At 41.5% G+C, this 21,856-nt stretch overlaps 1 protein-coding gene across 1 annotated transcript in view; it reads right to left on the bottom strand.

Annotated features, from left to right (window-relative positions):
- The window catches only part of pcca (propionyl-CoA carboxylase subunit alpha), a 426,732-nt gene that overhangs the window by 384,446 nt on the left and 20,430 nt on the right, over window positions 1-21,856 (bottom strand). The window contains exon 4 of the mRNA XM_055636654.1: window positions 15,451-15,519. Coding sequence (XP_055492629.1) covers window positions 15,451-15,519 — 69 coding nt within the window. The remainder of the gene's footprint in view (window positions 1-15,450; window positions 15,520-21,856) is intronic.

Raw genomic sequence — 21,856 nt, forward strand, 5'->3', positions numbered from 1 at the left:
TCTGTACGCGTACCATCAAGCCATTATCCAAGTACAACAGTTAGTGCAAAGAGAAAAAATATGAGCATGCAGACTATAGTGTTATGCCATTATTGTATTGCAGTTACACAGAGGAAGTGCAGATAAAATAAAAGTATAGGGGTGCAAGGAGGATGATAGGGATATTAGGATTACACCCTTTGATTTATGAGAGATCCATTCAGCAGTCTGTGAATGGGATGACACTGTTCCCGAGTCTGATGGTACATACATTCAACTACCCGACGTGGGAAAGGAAAGAGGGAATGACTGGGGTGTAAATGGTCCTTGATTATATTGTCTGCTCTCACGAGCCAGTTGTAACGTAAAAGTCAATGGGGGGAAGGGGGAAGAGAGGTGGCTGGATTGTGCGATGGGTCGGCTACGTCTACAATTATCTGCGATTTTTCATGTTTTGTGCAAAACCTGTTGCCAAATCAAACTCTGATGAATCCCAGTAGGATGCATGATACAGAGGAAGGTGCAAGAGGCAGTGGAATTATATTACAAATTAGGAAGGTCTGGGTATAGGAGGAAAGTACCAAATTGGGGGACGAAAATTGCAATATTATGAGGCAACACGAGGGAGAGTATATCTGGCGAACCTGGTAAGGCCACATCTGACATATGGGGATCTTTTCAAGCCCAGCTGATCAGATTAAGACAGGCATTTCAAGAGAGTAATGAGGAGGAACAAGGATGACAAGGTAAGGAAACTTTGCATGACAAGAGAATTTATAAATCGGGTCAAAAAAAGGAAGCATACATAAATGTAGATGGGTTGTTAGTAAGTTTAGTTTAGTTTAGAGATACAGCGCAGAGATTAATCTAGGGGAGAAAGAAGAAAAAGAAAATAAACAGAGAATAAGAGTTTCTTAAATGTGCATATTTTAATGCTAGGAGCATTGTAAGAAAGGTGGATGAGCTTAGAGCCTGGATTGACACCTGGAAGTATGATGTTGTGGCGATCAGTGAAACATGGTTGCAGGAGGGCTGTGATTGGAAACTAAATATTCCAGGATTTCGTTGCTTCAGGTGTGATGGAATTGGAGGGGCAAGAGGTGGAGGTGTTGCATTGCTTGTCAGGGAAGATATTACAGCAGGGCTTTGGCAGGATAGATTGGAGGGCTCGTCTAGGGAGGCTACTTGGGTGGAACTGAGAAGTGGGAAAGGTGTAGCAACACTTATAGGGGTGTATTATAGACCGCCAAATGGGGAGCGAGAATTGGAAGAGCAAATATGTAAGGAGATAACAGATATTAGTAGTAAGCACAAGGTAGTGATTGTGGGAGATTTCAATTTTCCACACATAGACTGGGAAACACATTCTGTAAATGGGTTGGATGGTTTGGAGTTTGTAAAATGTGTGCAGGATAGTTTTTTGCAGCAATACATAGAGGTACCTACTAGAGAAGGGGCAGTGCTGGACCTCCTGTTAGGAAATGAGACAGGTCAGGTGGCGGAAGTATGCGTTGGGGAGCACTTCGGGTCCAGTGATCACAATACCATTAGTTTCAATATAATTATGGAGAGGGTCAGAACTGGACCGCGGGTTGAGATTTTTGATTGAAGAAAGGCTAACTTTGATGAGATGCAAAATGATTTAAAAGGAGTGAATTGGGACATTTTGTTTTATGGGAAGGATGTAGAAGAGAAATGGAGGACATTTAAAGGGGACATTTTAAGAGTACAGAATCTTTATGTCCCTGTTCGGGTTGAAAGGAAATAGTAAAAATTGGAAAGAGCCCTGGTTTTCAAGGAAAATTGGACACTTGGTTCGGAAAAAGAGAGAGATCTACAATAATTATAGGCAGCATGGAGTGAATGAGGTGCTTGAGGAGTATAAAGAATGTAAAAAGAATCTTAAGAAAGAAATTAGAAAAGCTAAAAGAAGATATGAGGTTGCTTTGGCAAGTAAGGTGAAAGTAAATCCAAAGGGTTTCTACAGCTATATTAATAGCAAAAGGATAACGAGGGATAAAATTGGTCCATTAGAGAGACAGAGTGGACAGCTATCTGCAGAGCCAAAAGAGATGGGGGAGATATTGAACAATTTCTTTTCTTTGGTATTCACCAAGGAGAAGGATATTGAATTATGTGAGGTAAGGGAAACAAGTAGAGTAGCTATGGATACTAGGAGATTCAAAGTAAAAGAAGTACTGACACTTTTGAAAAATATAAAAGTGGATAAGTCTCCAGGTCCTGACAGGATATTCCCTAAGACATTGAGAGAAGTTAGTGTAGAAATAGCAGGGGCTATGACAGAAATATTTCAAATGTCATTAGAAACGGGAATGGTGCCCGAGGATTGGCGTACTGCTCATGTTGTTCCATTGTTTAAAAAGGGTTCTAAGAGTAAACCTAGCAATTATAGACCTGTTAGTTTGACTTCAGTGGTGGGCAAATTAATGGAAAAGATACTTAGAGATAATATATATAAGCATCTGGATAAACAGGGTCTGATTAGGAACAGTCAACATGGATTTGTGCCTGGAAGGTCATGTTTGACAAATCTTCTTAAATTTTTTGAAGAGGTTACTAGGGAAATTGATGAGGGTAAAGCAGTGGATGTTGTCTATATGGACTTTAGTAAGGCCTTTGACAAGGTTCCTCATGGAAGGTTGGTTAAGAAGGTTCAATTGTTGGGTATAAATGCAGGAGTAGCAAGATGGATTCAACAGTGGCTGAATGGGAGACGCCAGAGAGTAATGGTGGATGGCTGTTTGTCAGGTTGGAGGCAGGTGACTAGTGGGGTGCCTCAGGGATCTGTGTTGGGTCCATTGTTGTTTGTCATGTACATCAATGATCTGGATGAAGGTGTGGTAAATTGGATTAGTAAGTATGCAGATGATACTAAGATAGGTGGTGTTGTGGATAATGAAGTAGATTTCCAAAGTCTACAGAGAGATTTGGGCCATTTGGAAGAATGGGCTGAAAGATGGCAGATGGAGTTTAAAGCAGATAAGTGTGAGGTGCTACATATTGGCAGGACAAATCAAAATAGGACGTACATGGTAAATGATAGCGAATTGAGGAATGCAGTTGAACAGAGGGATCTAGGAATAACTGTGCATAGTTCCCTGAAGGTGGAATCTCATGGAGATAGGGTGGTAAAGAAAGCTTTTGGTATGCTAGCCTTTATAAATCAGAGCATTGAGTATAGAAGTTGGGATGTAATGTTAAAATTGTACAAGGCATTCGTGAGACCAATTCTGGAGTATGGTGTACAATTTTGGTCGCCCAATTATAGGAAGGATGTCAACAAAATAGAGAGTACAGAGGAGATTTACTAGAATGTTGCCTGGGTTTCAGCAACTAGGTTATAGAGAAAGTTTGAATAAGTTAGGTCTTTATTCTCTGGAGCGCAGAATGTTAAGGGGGGGACTTGATAGAGGTCTTTAAAATGATGAGGGGGATAGACAGAGTTGACGTGGACAAGCTTTTCCCATTGAGAGTAAGGAAGATTCAAACAAGAGGACATGACTTCAGAATTGAGGGACAGAAGTTTAGGGGTAACATGAGGGGGAAGTTCTTTACTCAGAGAGTGGTAGCAGTGTGGAATGAGCTTCCAGTGGAAGTGGTGGAGGCAGGTTCGATTTTATCATTTAAAAATAAATTGAATAGGTATATGGACTGGAAAGGAATGGAGGGTTATGGTCTGAGTGCAGGTAGATGGGACTAGGGGAAAATAATTGTTCAGCACGGACTTGTAGGGCCGAGATGGCCCGTTTCCGTGCTGTAATTGTAATATGGTTATATGGTTATATGGAACCAGGCCCTTTGGCATACCAAGTCCGCACTGACCAGCATTCCCTGCACATTAACACTATCCTACACACACTATGGACAATTTTATATTTCCACCAAGTCATTTAACCTACAAATATGTACATCTTTGGAATGTGGGAGGAAACCGAAGATCTCGAAGAAAACCCACGCAGTCGTGGGGAGAACGTACAAACTCCGTACAGACAGTACCTGTAGTCGGGCTTGAACCCAGGTCTCTGGCAGTATAATCACTGTAAGGCAGCAACTCTACCACTGCACCACTGCGCCACCCTAATATAAGTTTGCAGATAACACCAGTGGTATAGCTGCAGACAGTGAGGAAAGCTGTCAAAGGATACAGTGATATTTATATCAGTTATCGATATAGGCAGAGAAATAGCATATAATTAAATCCGAGCGATTGAGATGTTGTACTTTGCAAGGTTGAATGTAAGGGGAAAGCACACAGTTAATGGCAAGACCTGAACAACATTAATGTCCAGAGGGATCACAGAGGTTGACGGAAAATTACGAGGCATAGATAATGTTGACAGTCAAAATAGTTTTTCCAGGGTGGAAATGTCAAATACTAGAGGGCATAGCTTCTGGAGAGGGCAGAAAAGTTTAAAGGAATCTGTGCGGCAAGTTTTGTTTTTACAGTCGTAGGTGCCAGGAATGTGCTGCCAATGATCGTGATGGAAGCTGATACAACAGTACCATCCAACAGGCTTTTAGAAAGGCACATGAGTATGCAGGGAATGGCAGAGGATGGATCGTAGGCAGGCAGAAGAGATTAGTTTAATTTGGCATCGTGTTTGGCACAGAAATAGTGGGCCAAAGTGTCTGTTTCTATACTGTACTGTTCTATGTTGCAGATGTACACAGATCTATGTACACAGATTTCACATCTCTGGGCATGTTAATGCAAAATGGCTAATCTTTGTCACTAACCTGGAGTGAAATTTTCAGATGGCTTTTCTGTCACTTGGGGATTGTTAACAGCTGACTGCATCATCAGCCAGTGTCTTCATACATAAATTTTCCAACAACAATCACCACATGAAAATTAGGAAATGCCACATTGTATTTCTCTCTTTCCCTGTTCCAGGAAAATTAAAGCCAACTAGTTCTCTCCCAATATATCTGAGGTCAGACAATGAAATAATTTCTCTTTTAAAAATTTCCTATCCCTTCTTCTGTTTAACTGACATTAAAAGTATTTTTTTCTGAGAAAATGTTGATTACCATACAACACTATAAAATTAAAAAAAAGAAAAAAAGACACAACACACTATAGAATCCAACATGAACGGTCATTTTTTCTCTCCGTAGCGAGCTCAAACCTTCCTTAAACCTGCCTCCCACTGAGTCTAAATTTTGCGGCAAGTTAGACTCCAGTCTAAGGTCAGTCCAAGCTTTGGCGATTAGTAGAAAGACAACTTAGACTTTAGTCTAAATATCAGGGATTTAAACCCACCGTCGAGTCTAAATTGCAGATTAACCTGCTGTTAGTAGCAATGTTACAAAATTTTGAGATTTAAAAAATCAAGTCTGCAATTTATCCCATCAGATAAAGCATAACAATAAGTTTAATTTGACACCAAATTCACTTTCATATCTCAAGTATTAAAAAAGTTATGACCATAAACACTTTTACGAATCCTTTGAAGTCCAATTTTTCTTTGTGTCATAGCTTTCTAGTGGGAATCGCGCTGGATTTCATGTGGAACGCGGGAATAAAAACCCCAAAAAGCTGGAAAATCAGCCTAATTGTACAAGTTGCTGGAAAATCTTGTATTCGTACAATTACCAGTTCAGAAGTACTTAATTGGCTGTAAAATATGTTGGAATAACCTGTGGTTAGGAAAAGGTGTGATATTAATGTATTTTATTTCCAGAGAAGTCATATCCCCTGCAAAACAGAACTATGGCTGTAGATTGGTGATAATCTAACTGAATGGCAGGCCAAACTTGGGAGTTGATTGGCCAAGATCTGTTCCTATGATTGCAAAATCATTACAAGTAATTGGCTTTGAATTCTTTATTTCTAGATTTAGAAGCATAAGTGCAGGTGTTATACATGAAATTTGGGAACTAATATTTTTATCTCTCATTGAAATACACAGAGAAATTTCAGTAGAGTATATCAATATTATGTTTCTTATTGAGGAACCATTTTGAAATGTATTTTAGCTTTTTAAACAAAGTAAGGAAATATGTTCTCCGTGCATTATATAACTATTTGCGGAATCCACTTTTTCTTAATTTCAGAGGCTTTCAATAAAGGACAGTAAAACATTTAGAAAATATTTTACGATTAATCCATTGTGCATAATCCATTGTTGATGGGATGCAAATTTTTAAAGAAATACTGGACTAAGTGGGACCCGTTGGGTCCCATGTTCTCACGGGAGGGCTGGTCTCCCAACGTAATATTTCACCTCTCCACCAATTCCAATATTGGTGGCAAGTGGGGGGGGGGGGCTTCCAGGAGCGCTAGTATGGGTATTATGGGCTGAAGGGACTGGTTTCCAGAGGGCTAGTATGGACATTGTGGGCCAAATGGATTCTTCGGGTGACAGCTCAGTCACTCAAGCCTGATGTACTGGCAGCTCACTCACAGCTGGTGGGCGAGCAGTTGACTATTCCTTGAAATTCCATTTCCAGCAGGGTGCAAGGCCGTCCGAATTCAAGTGCAGTTTCCGACCATTTCAAGCAGGGTGCAAGGCCACGAATTCAAGTGCAATTTCATACCACTTCAAGCAGGGTGCAGGGCCACCAAACTCAAGTACAGTTTCATACCACTTCAAGCAGGGTGCATGGCCACCAAACTCAAGTGCAGTTTCATGCCACTTCAAGCATGGTGCAAGGCCGCCAAAATGCTAAGCAGAGTGAAACCACCATAAAACCACACAAAACACCACATAAACACCACACTCACAGTTCAGTAGAAATTCAGTGTGTTCAGTTGATTCACAGCTCAGACAGAGTCATGACCTCTCCCTCCCCCATCTTGCAGAGACTGAACCACACCCACACCCGGTTTTATAATCTCTCCCCCCTCCCACCGGAAGGGGTGTGGCATTCATGGCGTGATTGACAGGAGAGAGATTCTCAACATTTTTTTAAACACGAATAACACTTTTATTTTTCATTGATGGGAAGAATCCTCTGCACCTGATGAGCGGAGGGGGACTGAGTAGGATGGCCAAAAATCACAGCCGTAAGTGGTAGCGTTTTATCAAAAATCAATATACAGTGCAAACAGGAAGTTGTCAAGTTACCATCACCAACAGCCACTGGCAGTGCAGCATTTCAAAGCAGTTACCACCATCAACAGCCATTTGCAGTGCAGCATTTCAAAGCAGTTACCACCACCAACAGCCATTTGCAGTGCAGCATTTCAAAGCTGTTCAAAGCATGTGTTCAGTGTTATTCACAGCTCAGAGAGACGTGACCCCCTCGCTTCCTCCATCTTGCAGAGACTGAGTGAGGCACAACACTTCTGGGTTTTATAGTCCCTCCCCCCTCCCAGCAGCAGGGGCAGCAGAGAGAATGTCAACATTTTTTAAACATTAAGAACTCTTTTATTTTTCATCGATGGGAAAATCCTCTTGTCCTGCGCAGCGGAGGGGGACTCTGAGTAATTTGGCCAAAAATCACAGCCGTAAGTGGCAGGGTTTTTTCAAAAATCATGAAATAGAAAAACAGGAAGTGGTCAAGATCTTACTTTTAGTAATATAGATGTCATGTTCACTGGGGAATCCTGTGCACATGATTTCTCTTGCAATATAATCTACCCATTCAGTTGGCTGGAATATCGTAAATAGAGATGTTCCTTTTGATTTGAAGACTGATACTACCTTTAGAAGAACAAGGCCCATCCTTGCTACATAATTTGCTTTTTTATTTATAATGTAATCAAATTTTGATATTCTCAAAATGTATCTACTTGGAATGCTTGAAATATACTTGAAGACAGCAAGTGAAATAACATAGAACTAGTATGAATCTATGAACAATGGCTGGCGTGGACACGGTGGGTCAAAGGCCTGTTTCCATGCTGTATCTTTCAATCAATCAAAGAGACACGGGATAAAATTCATTCTTGCATGGTATCCAGAATTTCTTCAGCTTGACTGGTTTTGCTAATTCTTGAGTGAAGACTCTTTCCTTTACTATTTTATTACCCAAACGGTGCACCTTGAACCTCTTCTATGGCATTGTTGATGGTGATGAGGTTGATCGCAGCCTTGTTTGGTAATTCTGATGCCAAGAATGACAGAGGCTGCAGAAAGTGGTGGACATTGTCTCATCCATCATGGTACTGACCTCCACCTTGGAAGGGATCTACAGGAAATACTGCGTCAAGAAAGCAACTAATTTCATCAAAGACCCACACCACTCTGGCCACGCACTTATATCACGGCTACCATCGGGAAAATGGGACAAGAGCCTGAGAACGGTTACCTCCAGCTTCAAGATTGTGTAAATTGTGTCTGTGTAAATTGTGTTGTGTCTTGGGTCTTTTTTTTCTTGTATGTATGACTGCATAAACAACATTTCACTTGAGCCTCTATGAGGTTCAAGTGACAAATAAATTGTATTGTATTGTATTGTATTGTATTGTATTGTATTGTAAGAACAGCTTCATCCATCAACCATCAGCTCTTGAACCACCTTGCACAACCCTCAGCAACAAACCACTATGGGCTTTGCAAAAGGTTGCACTATGTACTAGAGTCTGAAGAATGGTCTACAGACCCATGTACTAGAGTCTGGAGAAGGGTCTCGACCCGAAATGTCGCCTATTCCTTCGCTCCATAGATGCAACTAGTAAGAATTGTTCTGGTCCCAGTGCACATGACAATTAAATAGTCTTGATTCTTGCTTATCTTCTGTTTTATTTTCAGATTCATCCGTCAAGATACAAAAATTAACAGGAAAAATTGTCCAATCATGGCTATCAGAAATATGTCATTGGTTCCAACAAAAGGCCAATGATATAGTCAAGAAAACAGTAAGCTTAAGAATTAGGATAAGTCCATAAATCAGCAAAAGAGGTCCAAGGCATTGAGAATGAAGAAAGTAAGAGTAGGCTAGCAAAAACAAAAAACTGACTGTAAGAGCTTCTGGAGTTACGTGACAAAGAAAATAGATTGACAAGAGATAATGTGAGTCCTTTACAGGCTATGAAAGGATAAACTATGAGGGGAAAAAGGGAAATCACAGAAAAAAAACTATTTTGTTTATTTTCCCACAACAGGCACAAAAAATTATCCTGGAAATAGCCCAGACTGAATGGGAAGCTCAAAGATGCGGCATAAGCAAAAATATTGAGTATTTATTGCAATAAATGGTGTTGAATCCTCAAGACTTAACGATCTATATCCTATGGATATGAAAGGAGGTGGGTACAGAGGAACTGGATTCACTGATTGTTATCTTCCAAAATATTCTTCCTAAGATCAGGATACCAGATCTGTACACTGTATCCTAGATCCAGATCACCAGGGCACTATAAAATTGGAGCAAATATCTGCACTCTCGGTCTCAAACCCTCTAGCAATAAAGTCAGAATTCCATTTGCCTCCTTAAATGGTGAGCAGCTGGAAATTATAAAGCAGAAAGTGTATACAGACCCATGTACTGACATAACCAAAATCTGTGTAGGAAGGGACTGCAGATGCTGTAGCTTCTCCTACCTCCAGTCTCCCCCCCCCCCCCCTCCCTTTACTTTCTTTCTGAAGAAGGGCTCTGACCCAAAATGTCATCTGTTCCTTTTCTCCAGAGATGCTGCCTGACTTGCTGAGTTGCTCCAGCACTTAAATGTACCAAAACCTACTGTAGAGATACAAAAAAGGGCCAACAGAATGTTCACTCCCACTGTGAAGTGGTGAAACTACCAAAGGAATTAAGTTATTTGTGGCTGTAGAAACCCCTTAGACATCTAGAAAGCTGTATTTGGCAGTTGGCACGGCACTTTGAAAACACAAGGCAGTGGAGACTCAGCAGAATTATACTACGGTCAAGCCTCATATTCCATTGAATATGGTAGTAAGGAATGTCCTCTCATGGATATTTAAGAACATTAAAACAAGTTGACAGAGGCACAAGTAAGGGAATCAAGCAAATTGGGGAGAATTTTTTTTTACGAGCCCACAAGAAGCTTGACTATAGCACAATGCAACAACACTGAAGTAATAAAACATTCAAAGGCATTTATTAATCAAAAATTGTCACTAAGCTCCAAAATAATAAGATACCACCATGTGTAAGATGGAACTGCAGATGCTGATTTAAACCGAAGATAGACACAAAAAGCTGGAGTAACTCAGCGGGACAGGCAGCATCCCTGGAGAGAAGGAATGGGTGATGTTTTGGGTCGAGACCCTTCTTCAGATACCACCAATAACTTGTTTTACATTCCCTCCACAGATGTTGCCTGATGTAAAGTTACTCCAGCACTTTACATTTTATTCAAGTGTTCCAGCTCTAGCTGGAGTTACTTGTAGCTCCAGCTTGTTTTTCTTTTCCACTTAGTAGATGTGCACATAGCTGACTAAGGTAGCATTTGTCGTCCATTGGTTAAAGATTGTAGTGGAAATGAAGCCACACCTTTAACTGCTATAACCTTTAGCGTGAAGGTGCGCCCATTGAGGTCTCCACAAAGTAGGGTTGGGTCTAGGTATCTTGGCTATCCAAAGTAGTGGGAGAAGAAAATGCAGATTAGGAGTGTGGTGAAAGGGAGTGAGGGGTGCAGTGAGAACATGTCAATGTGACCACAAAGGTAGTGGCCAATTTGATGAAGGATTTCTGAACTGAAACAATAACTGTTTCTCTGTCTTCAGGTGTTGCATGACCTGCTGAATGTTTCCAGTAATTTGTTCTTACAACACATAAATGGTTACTAGGACATGGAACTGGACTTGAAAAACAGACAACAATTTAGCTTGATTAAAAAGCTTCTTGTTCTCAGTGCTTATTTTGAAAAAAACACAAATGATTTGCTACTCATATTTGATTATTAAAATAAGCTTACAAACATGATAATTTATGGATATACTCTGCCAGAATATGTAAATTAGATCAAGCTTAAATAATTATCTTCAAAATGCAATATATTTTATCCAATATGCCTGCTTTAAATGTATCCAGATCTTTGTGATGCTGTGCAATAATAATATTTAGGACATTGTCCCATATAACACAATGGAGGGGTATATTTAGTTCCAAGCCAAAGTGCACCCTTCCCTCTCCCATTAAATAAATGAACAGGTGAACATCCATATTAGATTCAATTTATTTGTCATTTGGACCCCTTGAGGTCCAAACGAAATGACGTTTCTGCAGCCATACATTACAAACAAATAGACCCAAGACACAACATAATTTACATAAACATCCATCACATCGCTGTGATGGAAGGCCAAAAAACTTATCTCTCCACTGCACTCCCCCCCACCGATGTCAGAGTCAAAGTCAAAGCCCCCGGCTGGCGATGGCGATTGTCCCGCGGCCATTAAAGCCACGCCGGGTGGTGCAAGGTCGCACACCGGGTTCTTGGTGTTAGAGCCCCCGGCGTGCGCTCTCAGAGTCCCGCGGCCATTCCAAGCCGCGCGGGGCGGTGCTGTAAGGCCCTGCTCCAGGAGCTCTTCGACCCCGCAACTCGGGCGGGAGAAGTCGCCGTTGCGGGAGCCCTGAAAAGCGGTCCCCCTCCAGTGACCCGCGGGCTCCCGGTGCCGCCGTCCGCCAGACCCGCAGTTGCAGCCTCCAAATCTCCGGAGGTCGGGGCCGCAGCAGCGCTCCACCACCGCTCCACCCGCTCTGGACTCGGCCAGCTCCGCGACGGTGAGGTGAGTCGTCGGCACCAGAGCCCCCGGTCTTCTCCTGTTGGAGGCCACTCCTCGTTGCAGCCCCAACGACAACGGAGACCCGACAAAGAAAAGGTTGGGTCTCCCGTGCAGGGAGAGATTTAAAAGTTACCCCCTCCTCCCCCCACACACACACCCCAACAAAAAATAACAAAAACTACACAGAAACATAGACAAAAAATAATAAAAACGCAGACGGGCTGCAGAGGCCGCTGCTGACGAGAGTCGCGCCACCTAGCAGACAACCAAAAAGCAGATCCTTCAATCTAGGACTGCACCAGATACAGCAGACACAAACAAATGGAAAGTTCCACATATACATCTGTCGAGATTTATTAAATGGAGCACAGATCACTTAGTCTCCATTCAATTAGTGGCAACTGGTTAATGGATGTTTGAAAATTTAAAACAGAATTCAAAATTTTACAAGACAATAACCAAAGTAAACTCAATATGTCATCACAATAATTTGCAGTAAGAGTTCCGTAAAAATAAAACTCAGCATGCGTCTGGTTGCTTAGAATCAAGATGCCTTGATGTTTCAACATTTTCACATCAAGGTGCAATCTCTCGAATGACCAGGACAAAATAATGAATTAGTCTCTGAAGACACTATGACATAAAAAGAACACACAGTACCCACTCCCAAGTACAGAAAGTAAATCTATAAATAGGAGTCATTCATGTCATTGTCCATTCATGAATGCATTCAGGAAGTGGTTTTCGCAACGCACTCCATGTCTTGAATAGAGACATAGAACCAGTTTTACTGCAGATCAACCACATTTTGGAAGCCATGTCATTCTAAGCATGCATCGATTCTCCATTACATACTAAATTACATACTCAACAATGATTTCACAAAATTAACAAATAAAAGATTTGCATTTGTAAAGTGCCCTTCACAATTTCTGGGCATCTTAAAGTGGTTTACAGCTTTTTAAATAACGTAGTCATTTTATTGTGTAGGAATCATGGCAGTCTCCACAAAGTGCAAGGTGACAATGACCAGATGATCTCTTTCAGTGATGTTTGTTAAGAGATAACTCTCAGCCAGGACACAAGGAAGAAGTTCAGTACAACCTTCTCAAAATAGTGCTGTAGAAATGTTAACATGTTAACAAGAGCAGAAAGGAAGCATCAATTCTGCATTCCTTCCAAAACATTGCACATTCAAGGCATAACAGTCTTCTAAGAAAACTTCACACCCTCAACCCTCAGCACTACACCAGGAGAATCAATATAGACTTTATGTTCGGAGAAAATCTGCACTTTTAAGATAATACTGCTAAAACCTAAACCTAAAGTGGTCTCAGGCCCAGCAAACTAAGAAAAACATGCATAGGGGCAAAGGAGGCAAACTCAGCAATGGGCCTCCCAAAACTTCAACGGATTTTTTAAAATCAAATACATAGGAGCTACAAACAGATGAGACATTAAATTTCTTCCACAATTATTTTGCTTTGTTGGATTATCCTTTTTTTTCAGTCACTTGGGATCGAACATGGCTTGCTTCTACTCCAGTTCTGTGGACTCTGACATGACTGCAGGCCACAGATGTGTGAGGTGTCTATCCTGAGATGTAGTTGTGTAGTTTGTGTAGTTTGTACTCTCCTTCTGCCATTTTTCTGTGTGCTCCTGGCGTTTGGACTCAAGGTTCGCAGAGCCATCCCAAATAGTCCTTTTCCATTTTGAGTGGTCGTGGGCCAGAGGCTCCCAGCAGTCAGTGGTTGATGTTGCTTTCCTCACCCCAAGGAGGCTTTGAGAATGTTTTCAAATCCTTTCCTTCTGTCCATCTGGTAACCACTTCCCATGACAGAGAGAGCTGAAAGTGCATCATTAGGGCCTCCGTGCTGGGATGTTGGCTTTTGTTACTCTGGCTTCTTATCTCTGATATAATGTCTGACAAAACGAAACCCTGTGTGTCATTGTAGCTTGGCTCGCCCCATTAGTGGGCAGGATTACCAAAATTATAGGTAACAATAATTTTTTATTTATATTAGACCAGTTTATTGGGTTTAATTTATCATGGCAGCCATTAAATTCATTTATTTGCTTTCCCCAAAATATTACTGTTTATAAACAAATCAATATTCATAACTTTAATAACTTCAACCGCAGCTCCCCAAATGTTCTCGATACTTAGTTTCCAAGTTCCACAAACAGGAACTAGGGCAACGCTTTCTCCTGTTGACTCATCAACAAACTACCCACCTCAGCCTGTCATCCTACACATACGATACATTATTCCTCAAGCCCCATGCCATTCCAACACCTTAATCATAGTGCCATAACCATCAAAACCTTCAGACACACCATCTCAACGCTATTATCTTTCTCTCTGCTTTTAAGGCCTTACAATTCTCTGTAATGGCCGTGATATAACTCATGCCACTAATGTATTTTCCCTTCTGGAGCTGTGAGCAATACTCTCTTCATTGCTCATTAGGCCATGGTTCAAATCTCAACAGAAACACTAAAATCTACACAGGCATTCTGGCCAGTACTGAGTGAATGCTGCGCCAGAAGTTTAGTCTTCCAAACAGGAGGTATCCCATCTGTCCTCTCAAATGAATACAAAAGATCCCACAGCACTAAGGGAGTTTTCCCCAGAGTTGTTACCAGTATTTTCCCTCATCCAATACCTTAAAAAATAAGTAAGTAAAAAGTAAAGTATCCTTTATTGTCATTCAGACCTTCCGGTCTGAACAAAATTTCGTGCCTTGCAGTTTTACATATAATAAAATAACAAAAACACACAATAAACACAAATTTAATATCCACCACAGTGAGTTCACCAGGCACCTCCTCATTGTGATGGAAGGCAAAAGTCTTAAAGTCTTTGTCTCTTCCCTCCTTGTTCTCCCTCTGCGCTGAGGCGATCCAGGCTTCCGATGTTGTGACCCCGCCAGGTGATGGCAAGCAGGTCAGTCCCGCGGCTGAATCCGAGCTCCGCGAACGGGCCAGTTCAAACTCCGCGGCCCGGGGTGGTCGAAGCTGCCGCCCTCCAGTCCAGCAGACGAAGCTGGTGTTGCGGGAGCTCCGGAAAAACAGGTCACCAACCTGTGACCTGCGAGCTCCCGACGATGTCGTCCACTGGCCTGCGGCCGAGCCTCCGAGGCACCAAAGTCGGGCCGCTGCTGGAATGCCGCCCCAGCCCCGAAGTCGGGCCGCCGCCGGAACGCCGCCACAACCCCAAAGTCGGCCAGCCTCGCGCTGGTAAGTCCTGGCTGGCTCTGCCTCCAGAGCCTCGAGGTAGTTCCCAGTTGGAGGCCGCCAGCTCTGCCATTAGACCTCAGACGGAGACAGGGAAACGACAAGAAAAAACTCTCCAGACAGTACAATAATGCTCTATTCAAGACACTGCTAGGCTTAGTATAGCCTCCACATTTCTCATGTTATGACTCGTCAGCAATATATCATTACCAGGGAGATGCTTTGGGATGCCATGAAAATAGTAAAGTACCTTCAAGTCCTGCTTTTTCTCTACTTGTCCCAAGCTACATTTTGGGTCTTCATATTGAAAGCAGACAAATATAATTTAATTTACAAAGCAACCTAGAGAAATATCATTTGCTGTATTTTTGAAAGCAGTACATTTTCTCAGTGAAATGCATTTAAATTATACAACAAAAATTGAGCATACATTAGGAGTTGTCCAGTTAAAAACGAGGCTGCTGAGTTGCTTGTGATTCTGTTTAATTAACAATGCAGTATGTTATATGACCACAACCCATTTTCATAAGTACAAAGTACAAAGTAAAAAGTGAAACACTAATTAGTTACTTACAGCGTTGGAGTCCACGTCACTGTGAATTGCAACTGTTTTTATCCCCATCTTTTTGCAAGTCTTCATGATCTGCAGAGTAACACATATTTCTAAGTAACACTCGTGTTGATAAATTTAACTGAACATTGCAAATCTGCTAGATTCCGCAGAACATTTCCTTTTCACTTAATGGGCATTTACAATTCCAAAACATTTGGTGACAACTTTAAATAGTGTAGACGATTTTCCTGTTTAGATTAGTAGAAGATTGTCCAAGAGATCCTAACATGGTGAACCAGAACACAAGGGCCTACTGTCTAATAATAAGAGGTACAGGACCGATCTGGACAATGTGGGCCACCATTCACTGAATGTCCATGTGCCTCCTAAAGTCAATGACATTCAGAAAGAAAGGAATAAACTAAACAGGGTAGAAAGTACATACAAGGTGATGTCACATTTAAACCATAATATCAAATAATTAAACAGCTTAAGATGGCAGTCATTTGGTCCATCATGCTTGTGGCATTCAATTCTCCCCATTTCACCTACTCTTTCAGCAAAGTCTAGCAAATATTTTCTTATTTCTTAAACAAATCTTTTGTTACTAGCCATTGAAGCTGCTTCAACTGTCTTTTCACATACCAAATCACACATTTAAAACTATTTTAAAACAGCAAAAAAAAACAATTGGAGAGAGAAGATATAAATAATTGCAGATGTTGCTTCACAACCAAGTGCTGGAGTAACTCAGCGTGTCAGGCAGTATCAATGGAGAACATGGATAGATTACATTTTTGGTCAGAACCCTTCTTCAAACTGATCGATAGATGGCATTTCGGATTGGAACCCTTCTTCAGATTAGTTCCTGATAAAGTCATAGAGTCATATAGCGTGGAAACAGGTAACTTTGGCCCAACTGCCCACGCCAACCAACATGCCCCATCTTCCTTAGTCCCATCTATTCCTCTCATGATCTTATACACCTCCATAAGATCTCCTCTCATCCTCCTGCTCTCCAAGGAATAAAGTACTAGCCTGCTCAACCCCTCCCAATAGTTTAGGCACTGAAACCCAGGCAAGATCCTCGTAAATCTTCTCTGCATCCCCTTTCCATCTTAACAGCAGGATTCCTATAACAGGGTGAACAAAACTGAACACAATACTCTAAATGAGTAATGTGGCCTCTAAATGAAGAGCAATGTGCCGAAAGCCCCCAGACCACCCTATCTACATATGATGCCACTTTCAATGAACTGTGTAGGTCCTGTCCTGGTTAGACCTCCTAAAATGCACCATTTTCTGTGTTAAACTCCATCAAGCATTCCTCAGACCACCTGCCCAATCAAGATCCTGCTGCAATTTTTAACAACTATCTTAGGTATCTACAATACCACCTATTTAGTGTCATCTGCAAACTTACTAATCATGCCTTGTTCGTTCTCTTCCAATAATTTCTATAGATGACAAACAGCAATGTGCCCAGCACTGAACCCCGAGAAACAGCCGGTGACCCTAGTCACAGCCCTTTAGTCCGATAAACAACCTTCCACCATCACCTTCTGTTTCCAAGCCAATTTTCTATCCAGTCATCTCTCTTATATTAATCAAAATTCTAATGCTAGTTGACTCATCTACATACTTTATTGCAGTTTAGAAACTATAGTTTAAATCCAATATTAATTATAAAATCTAAAAAGAATATTCACAAAAAGTGCATATGCAGTATTTCAGTAATGTTAGCAGCTATTTCCAAACAAGGAAATCTTTCCATGTCACTCCCTCTGTGCTGGTCATCCACTCTCTTACGGAATACCTCACTATCCAGACATGCAAGTGTGATTGCAAAAATACTGGGAGATATGAAATGCAGGAGTAAAGTTGGGGCCAAGCCCAAGACACACTCATCCTAGGCTGAACTGCAGTTCCCTGTGAAATAAGGGTCTCGTGCTGGTGTGATGTCTGTCAATCAATCACTGATCCTGGAGCTGGTGGACATCACAGCCCAAGACATTAAGAGGATGTGCAATACACCCAGAAACAAAAAGGGCATCAATTTTCTAGAAAAGGTTACTGCCACCCTGAGCTGGTGTTAATATTGAAAAAAAATACTAGCATAAAGACTAGGTAAAGCAGACAAAATAGAATCAGAGAAATAAAAGGTAGCATAGACAAAACATTGCTCTCAAGTCATTAGAGAAAAACAATGCCTGTGACAATGAACAGAATAATACTGATCAGAAAAAAATTGAAGGATATGGGGAAGTTTTGAGAAAAATTAGTACATTTTGGTCTCCACGAAGAATTGAATTTTTTTGTAGCTTGCCAAAATTCAAACGCAAATATATTTTTGGAGATAATAATGGAAGGATGCAACCTATCTCCTTTCAGGTAAACAGTTGCATACAGTGATTTTAAAGGCAGCTAATGGGACGCATTAGTGAGCATTACAGAACAACTACTGATCAAAATGTAACCATCCCCAAGAACAAAATGGAACAGGGATCGTGCCAGTTTTAAGTAGCATCTTCAAGGAGATAGGATAGGAGAGGTACAGTGTTTTTGAAGGCAGATTCCCTGCTCAAGATTTGTGGCACTGCTATTAGAGCCATTGCCGCAAGCCAGAGTCTTGGACCCTATCCTGAACTTGGGTGCTGTCTATGTGAAAGTGCATATTCTCTCTTTGACTGAATAGGTTTCCTCAGGGTGTTCTGGTTTCCTCCTCATCCCAAAGGCATGCAGGTAGGTAAATTAATTAGCTACTGTAAATTGCGCAAGTGTTATTAATGATTTGGATGAGGAAATTGAATGCAACATCTCCAAGTTTGTGGATGACACAAAGCTGGGGGGCAGTGTTAGCTGTGAGGAGGATGCTAGGAGGCTGCAAGATGACTTGGATAGGCTGGGTGAGTGGGCAAATGCATGGCAGATCGAAACATAGAAACATAGAAATTAGGGTGCAGGAGTAGGCCATTCGGCCCTTCGAGCCTGCACCGCCATTCAATATGATCATGGCTGATCATCCAACTCAGTATCCCGTACCTGCCTTCTCTCCATACCCCCTGATCCCCTTAGCCACAAGGGCCACATCTAACTCCCTCTTAAATATAGCCAATGAACTGGCCTCAACTACCCTCTGTGGCAGAGAGTTCCAGAGACCACTCTCTGTGCAGATGCAGTATAATGTGGATAAATGTGGGGTTATCCACTTTCGTGGCAAAAACAGGAAAGTAGACTATTATCTGAATGGTGGCCGATTAGGAAAAGGGGAGATGCAACGAGACCTGGGTTTCATGGTACACCAGTCATTGAAAGTAGGCATGCAGGTGCAGCAGGCAGTGAAGAAAGCGAATGGTATGTTAGCATTCATAGCAAAAGGACGAGTATAGGAGCAGGGAGGTTCTACTGCAGTTGTACAGGGCCTTGGTGAGACCACACCTGGAGTATTGCATACAGTTTTGTTCTCCTAATCTGAGGAAATACATTCTTGCCATAGAGGGAGTACAGAGAAGGTTCATCAGACTGATTCCTGGGATGTCAGGATTTTCATATGAAGAAAGACTAGATAGACTCGGCTTGTACTCGCTAGAATTTAGAAGATTGAGGGGTGATATTATAGAATCTTACAAAATTCTTAAGGAGTTGGACAGGCTAGATGCAGGAAGATTGTTCCTGATGTTGGGGAAGTCCAGAACAAGGGGTCACAGTTTAAGGATAAAGGGGGAAATCTTTTAGGACTGAGATGAGAAAAACATTTTTTACACAGAGAGTGGTGAATCTCTGGAATTCTCTGCCACAGAATGCAGTTGAGGCCAGTTAATTGGCTATATTTAAGAGGGAGTTAGATGTGGCCCTTGTGGCTAAAGGGATCAGGGGGTATGGAGAGAAAGCAGGTACAGGATACCGAGTTGGATGATCAGCCATGATCATATTGAATGGTGGTGCAGGCTCGAAGGGCCGAATGGCCTACTCCTGCACCTATTTTCTATGTTTTTATGTTTCTATGTGTAGCTGGGTGGTAGAATCTGGAGGTAGTTGAAGAAAATAGAGATCATTTTTAAATATGATTAATATAGGATTACTGTAAATGTGGTTGATGGTCGGTGGGGACTCAGTATGTTGAAGAGCCTGATTCCATGCTGTATCCCTCTACAATACTATGTCTTAACCAGCTAAAAGTCCTGCCACAGTTGGTAATGTGCCTAAATCAGGAATCTACACAAAAGTAAATGATATCAGAAGGTTTAAGAATCCATAAAGGTTACAAATTGGTGATAGCTGCGAAACACAAAGATTTTTCTTTTAAATGAGGCACTGTTGGACAGAGCCAATGCAGATCTCCTAGCACAGAGCTGGCAAGTTAAAAAAAACATGCCAATACACTGCAGGCTTGTAAAGATATACTTCTACAATTAGCTAACAAGCAAACTGATACTCAAGTGCATAAAGTGTTAACATTAGCCAAAAGTCAACAAATATCCTATCTTGTTTTACGTTGTGGCTTCTGATTCAATGTTATCACAATTAATCTTTGATATTTTCATTTTATCTATCCAGGTTAAGACGTCATCCAGTTCAGTTCAGCTCGGTATATAAACTGGACAATAAAATAGAAGAACATTTCGAACTTTGAACATTTTAAAGGGTTTTTAATTTAACCTTTGGCCTGTCAAGAGTTTAAAAAAACCAACTAAATATGTAGTAGACATTTACAAATGCCTATGAAATTAAAATAATTCTGATGTTTAGTAGCTCTTTCACTTTTTTTCCCCCCAAAGGGCAGGTAATAGCTTGTTAAACTTAGTTGCATCCATCAACAAAAATTGAAATTATCAAAAGATATCAATTTGGGATTTATTTTTACATTTTATTGCCTTATCGAGAGCCCATCGAGAGCCTGCTGACATACTGCATTACAGCATGGTATGGCAGCTGCACCATGGCAGACAGGGAGAGGCTTCAGAGGGTAACCAGGACAGCGCAGAGGATCATTGGCTGCCCTCTCCCCTCCCTGATGGACATCTACACCTCCCGCTGCCTTAGCAGGGCAAAGAAGATCATCAAAGATAGCTTCCATCCTGCGTTTGGACTGTTCGACCTGCTGCCCTCTGGAAGGCGCTATAGGTGCATCAAATCCAGGACAAACAGACTCAGGAATAGTTGCTTTCCGAGAATTATAACTACTATAAATTCAAATTCACACATGCACTGACTACACCGCCCAACACGGACTTCCATCTGTATATATGTATATATGTATGTAGCGCCGCAGAATTTGTGCACCTATACCCCCCCCCCCCCCCCCCCCCATCTCCCTTCTGTTTTTTTTTTTTTCTGTTTCTTGTTTTTTGTGCTAAATTGTATGTATGCACTGAGTACGAGCAGCTTTCAGTTTCACTGTACATGTATAGTGACAATAAATGGCATATCTATATATCTTATCCTTCCCTAATTCCTCTTGAGAGGGGCCTTTTTAAACTGCAGTAATTTGTGTAAAGATCCAGTTATGGAGTTGATCAATTGAAAGTTCTGGGGTTTAAAATTTAGGAATGTTGAATGTTAACTGACAAATTTCCAAGTCACGATGAGAGTTTGGATGGGCTGGTCTTCCCATAGATGAAGATCCTCATTCTTCTAAGTGGTGGGAAGTGTAGGTTCCAAAAGGCATGCTCACCTATATGATCAATGGACAGAATTCCACCAGATTTTCTTGTATATGATGAAATCACTCCAAGGAGTCAGAATATTAATCACTCTTAGTGGGTTGGTAGCAAAGATCCTGTAGGATCTTTGGCAGTAAATGCAGCTCGCGCTTCGGTGGAGGCTTTCCAGGCGAGTACCCAAAACCTCTGGCGACTCATGGAAACCTTGGGTATGGCGCAAGGTCGCCAGAGGTTTCCAATCAGGTTTCCTAAGTGGGACAGGGGCATTAGTGTCCTTCGCACATCTGTTATTGATAATTATTTGCCATTTGTATGCTTGAGTGCAGAACTTCAGACTTTGTGCAGTAACCATCTTAACAGAGTGCTGCTAGACATCTTTAAAACATAGAAAATAGGTGCCCCAGTAGGCCATTCGGCCCTTCGGTCTGCATTCCCCTTTTCAATATGATCATGGCTTGATCATCCAACAGTGGGGTGTACATTGCTACCCTCCATACCCCTGATACTTTACCCAAGGGCCACATCTAACTCCCTCTTAAATATATCAAATAATGGCCTCAACTACCTTCTGTGGCGAATTCCTTAAGTCACCACTCTCCGTCTGAAAAATGTTTTTGTCATCTCGGTCCTAAAAGATTTCCCTCTTATCCTTAAACTGTGACCCCTTGTTCTGGACTTCCCCAACATCGGGAACAATCTTCCTGCATCTAGCCTGTCCAACTCCTTAAGAATTTTGTAGGTTTCTACAAGATCCCCTCTCAATC

Source organism: Leucoraja erinacea, chromosome 6 (assembly GCF_028641065.1).
Source record: "Leucoraja erinacea ecotype New England chromosome 6, Leri_hhj_1, whole genome shotgun sequence".
Classification (NCBI taxonomy): Eukaryota; Metazoa; Chordata; class Chondrichthyes; order Rajiformes; family Rajidae; genus Leucoraja; species Leucoraja erinaceus.